Raw genomic sequence first — 4,921 nt, forward strand, 5'->3', positions numbered from 1 at the left:
GTGTTATCCATGCATAGGCTCAGTCGCCGTGGTAACTTAACATGGGCCGCATGTGTCAGTATTCATCCACGTTTTTTCACACGACCATTTCTTTCCATTATAGCCGCAATTCTACGAGGACAGCGCACCCTTGCATGAAATGGCACTTTCGCGTATGAACCAATAAAGCTCAGATCCCCTTTTCAATGCTCAATTCGAAGGCGATAAGCATTACTGACAAGCATTACATGAGATCCATCTTGCTGCATATCGTCCATAAAATAAACCACCTCGGGCGCGGCTACAGGACAGCCACACACGAGCTGACAGGCGAGGAGGGCGCCGAGAAGCCCGTGGCGCTGTCCGGCTTGTTTCAAGGCGGTATGCCGTCGCGGCTGCGACTTCGATCCGAAGGGCGCCGCGTCTTTTGTGTCTACAACAACCGTCTACCGGAGCGCCAGCCGGCGATAAACTTCACCATCGAGGACCTGAAAGTGCAGTATTGCGACGACATTGTCTACGGCTACGTGGGCCTTGATGGCACGGCCACAAACATTCGTAGCAAGCACCCTAAGTACGACTTCCTCGACGACGGGCTCAAAAGGTGCGTCCATCCACCGTGCACATTGTGGTTTACAACTGGTATGTTTAAAAAATGGTCTGCCGACATCGGCACGATATCCAGGACGAAGATGAGAAAAACATCTACCACTAAGAGGTAGATGCTACTGCCAGCATAAGTTTGATAAATGTCGCGTTTAGACTTGTGGTGTCTTGACAAAAAGAAAAAGAAGTGTGCCTCTGATGCAGCTTGGATGATAAAGGTTCCTAATGGATAGTAGCGCAGATGGGCGACTGACAAAACAACTGGGCGAAAGAGACAGGGCAACCAACGCACAGACAACAAGGCTTGCGTTGGGAAATTCTCAGTTTTCGACAGGTCCTATGCGTTTTTCCCGTGGCCACGTCCATGCAAAACCTTTTGTTCCCAAGCTTTCGTTTCGTGCGCCCAACGGAGCTCTGGAAACTTTACGCGAGCACTGAACACTACATCGAGAGGCTGTGCTAGTAAAACAGAAACGCACTTGTCGGGCTGGGAAGAACTGGGGATACCCCATAATTTTTTTCTTGCAAGTATTGTAGTGGGTAAATATACCATTTTTTTTCTTGTTTATCATATTGCAGTGACACGCGAAGGCACGGTGATAATGATGGACTGGTATGTGCTGTTTGCAGGAAGCAGCATGTTACGCATAATAAACGTTCTATTTTTTTTTCTTGTAGTAGGCAACGCTGCACCTGTATTAGGAATTTAGTCGCCAGCTAGCAGAACGCACTCGAAACTAGTCGTTACACATGCAGTTTCATGGGAGCTCTGCGCTACATTTCTAAGATATTAGGTCCAAAGCACACAAGAAGTCCGCAAGAAACTTTTGGGCTAGTGGTCTGCTGAGAGGCCGCAGAGTCGGAGCTTGAGGCGCTCCCTTTTAAGTGATATCTTATGCAGGTTGCTCGGTCGAAAACCCGTCGGCTTAATAGTAGTAGTAGCAGCAATAGTAGTACTAGTACTACTACTACTAGTAGTAGTAGTAGTAGTGGTAGTAGTAGTCGGTACCGCATATTGGAAATAACCAGGAGCTGCGTAAAGAAATCGTATCATTCGTAATCGTAATTTGTGGTCTAGTGATTGATGATTGCTTGGCATGTGACAGGCGATGACGAATTAATGAAATCATTATAATATATTCATTGATTATTGACTTAAAGCAATAAACTAAATGGAAAAGGGGGTTTCACAGTTGGCAAAATGGTAGCAATAAAACGCAATGCCTGATGATGCCAGTTAGGATAGAGAGTGTGATTGATTAAACGGTGAAAAATTAGAAAAAAAAAAGTGTTCAAAAGTGTCAAAGTGCTCAGAATGAAAAGCCGATGCTCTATGATGTAATTAAATAACTTTGTTGTGGGTTAATTAAATAATTAATTAATTCGAATAATTACAAAATCAAAACTGCGTTAAGATCTCTCACGCTGTTCAGAATGGAAAGCCAATGTTTGCTGATATTAAGTATTGGTGTATAAAAATAAAAGCTAAAATAAAAATTAAGATTAAAATAGAAAAGTGCAAAAACATTGTCCGTGTGTGTGGAACGTTATCGCGTGATACCATTAACGGCGTAGCTTGAGTATCCCTCTAAATTTTGTTTTATATGTAACTTAACTTGCATGTCACGCTATCCTTTATGGAACCTATGAAGGGCTGATCAATGATTCGTATAGGAATGTCATACCACTAAGGCTCCAATTTCATGAACAGATTCTCTAGTGGCGTATTCTTTGCGCAGTGGCTCAAACTAGCGAGTGCGCCAAGAATTCGTGGCGCCCTCTGTGCGTAGCTGTGCCGACTGGTGCTTGTGGTTTGAGCACGTAGCGAGACTGGCAGTTGGGGTGAAAGGTTGAAGCGATGGCCAAGTGGTCCAAAGCGGCGGAAATCAAAAACTGGTCTTCTATTTCCGCCTTTATTTCGAGTCCCCCTCGAGGCTCTAAGTATGACGTTTCCGTTTTCTCTGAGGCTGCAGAAAGCAACACCGGACAAGCCTTGCTGACATGGGGTTAGGTTTTCAGTTTTAATGGCGTAAAAAAAAACAAAAACAAAAAACAAATTACCGATGATTACGCTTTTAGGCAATGCGACGTTTTGAGTTCAGCTGCTGTGTTATATGAGGCAATATAGGCTACCACATACTGAACTCATATTGCCTGAACGGAGGCGTGTGTATGTCTCGGCTTTGGCAGCGTTCACAGTAATAGGTCGCCGCTGAATCTCTGCTCAGGAGGTGCGTTTCGCGGCAGCCGCAGACAAAAGCAAAGAAGTGCTCTTGCAGTGCCATCCTCCTCCACTCCGCCTAATCCCGTAGTCTTTCCATATTCTCTCCTCCTCCAGCTTTCTCCACTATGCTTCCACTGTACCTTCTTCCTTCGTTTCCCGCCTCGTATTTTCTGCGATATGGCGGTACTTCTATCGTTCGCTGCGGAAGTGAAAGCGCGAGCGCTCCTCGTTCGCTCGGCCGGCTTCGCTGACGAGGGACGACGCCGACGCTTTTAACAGAAACGGGCGCCCAAGAGCTGCGGTAGAAAGCAATGGAAGAGTACAGTTTCAGTGGTTTGTGAGTAGGTTCGGCATAAGGAGCCAAGACTCGGACTTTTTTCTGAATGCAATTTAGCTCTTAACGTTGCAAGTTGGTCGTGCTAGTAACAGCTTCAAAACTACATCTTTCTTAGCCACACACACACACACACACACACACACACACACACACACACACACACACACACACACACACACACACACACACACACACACACACACACACACACACACACACACACACACACACACACACACACACACACACACACACACACACACACACGCACACGCACACGCACACGCACACGCACACGCACACGCACACACGCACATGCACGCACGCACAAAGACAAGGCATGCTTCTGCAGAAATAAATTTTAGCCGCTGCATTGTTTTTTTGTGTGTGTATAGTCTGCGTTTACATGTTTACAAGAGAGGATGACTTTCCCATACTTCCTGTATTTTTTGGCCAGGTTTGTGGGCCTGAAGCGCTCGAAGCCGGAGCTGAACATGTGGGCGTGCCTCGGAGGCAGCAGCGAGGACGGGCCGCGGTTCGCAACGCTCGTCAAAGAGCGGCGCACACGGATGACATTCGTGCGGAACTCGGCCGACTGGCTTCGACGCAACGCCTTTCAGGGGTTGCTGCTCTACTGGAAGCACCCACGGCCCGAGCACAGGGTCAACTTCAGCGTGCTGCTGGCCGACTTGCGCAACGCCTACGCTCGAGATAACCTGCTCGTATCGGTGGTGCTCCCGCTGAACACGCGGCTACGGCGCGACTCGTACTACGTGCAGTCCATCTACGAGACTCTGGATGTGGTGCTGGTGGACGGCCACCGGTCGGTCGACCCACGCCACTTCCCGCTTACCACGTGTGCGACCCCGATGCGCACCCTGCTGCGCGCCTGGCACCAGGGCCAGTACGGCCTGCAGCGCGCCATCGATGACATCGCCCTGGAGACGGACGACTTTCGCAAGACTGTGCTGAGCGTGTCCTTCGCGGGCATCTCCTTCACGTTACGCCACAGGAATCTTCACCGAGTGGGCGCCGCGGTGTCGGGACCCGGTGCCCCTGGGGAGCGCACCAATGAGTCCGGGCTGCTCAGCTACGTCGAGGTTCAGGAGCGGCTGCGCAAGGAAGGCTGGAAGCGCAGTTACCACCACTACGGCCGCTGCCCGTTCGCCAGGAAGGAGTTGCAGTGGGTCGCTTACGAGGACGAGGAGAGCCTGGGTGACAAGGCAGGCCTGGCTGAGGTATGTTCAGGATTGGCAGTATGGGATGCTGACATGGACGACTTCACTGGCCTGGTGGGCAAACCGTGCCCACTGCTACGCAAGGTGCACGAAGCGGTGCACCAAGGCACGTCGCATCACAAAACTCCCAGTCCGCCGAAGTCGTACAGACAGTTCTTCTAGCTTCAACAAGCAGTGACGCACGGTGGCGGCGATGGCCTGGGTCATGGAACTTTCTCCATTGAATGGATGATTTTCTAACCCTTGTGCATTTCCTGACTCAGAGTAACAAGTGATATGCACACATGTATATAAAGCAAAACTGGTGTGGTGATACTCTGAATTGGTTCCCATTTTTATACGCCAATATGGTGACCTATAGTCTGTAAATTAGTATTCGCAACAGGAAAGGATCACAGGGGAGAAAACTTGACATTGCTGTGCAGTCAATAATTTGGCGGCGCGGCTGGCGTCTGAAATTGTGTAATCAAACTAGAGCCGCTTTCATGCGAACAGTGCTTAATTGGCCTAATACATTTGACGCTATCGGGAATTCCT

At 49.1% G+C, this 4,921-nt stretch overlaps 1 protein-coding gene across 1 annotated transcript; it reads left to right on the forward strand.

Moving 5' to 3' along the window:
• The first annotated feature begins 347 nt into the window (after positions 1–347).
• LOC146202584 (endochitinase-like) lies at positions 348–4,602 on the forward strand. Its single transcript, XM_084584883.1, has 2 exons — positions 348–583; positions 3,604–4,602. Exons 1-2 carry the CDS (start codon positions 363–365, stop codon positions 4,544–4,546), a joined length of 1,164 nt encoding a protein of 387 aa, XP_084441009.1. The 5' UTR covers positions 348–362; the 3' UTR covers positions 4,547–4,602.
• Positions 4,603–4,921: the final 319 nt, after the last annotated feature.

This window comes from Amblyomma maculatum, chromosome 1, assembly GCF_055883805.1.
Source record: "Amblyomma maculatum isolate TAMU_Amacu chromosome 1, ASM5588380v1, whole genome shotgun sequence".
NCBI lineage: Eukaryota > Metazoa > Arthropoda > Arachnida > Ixodida > Ixodidae > Amblyomma > Amblyomma maculatum.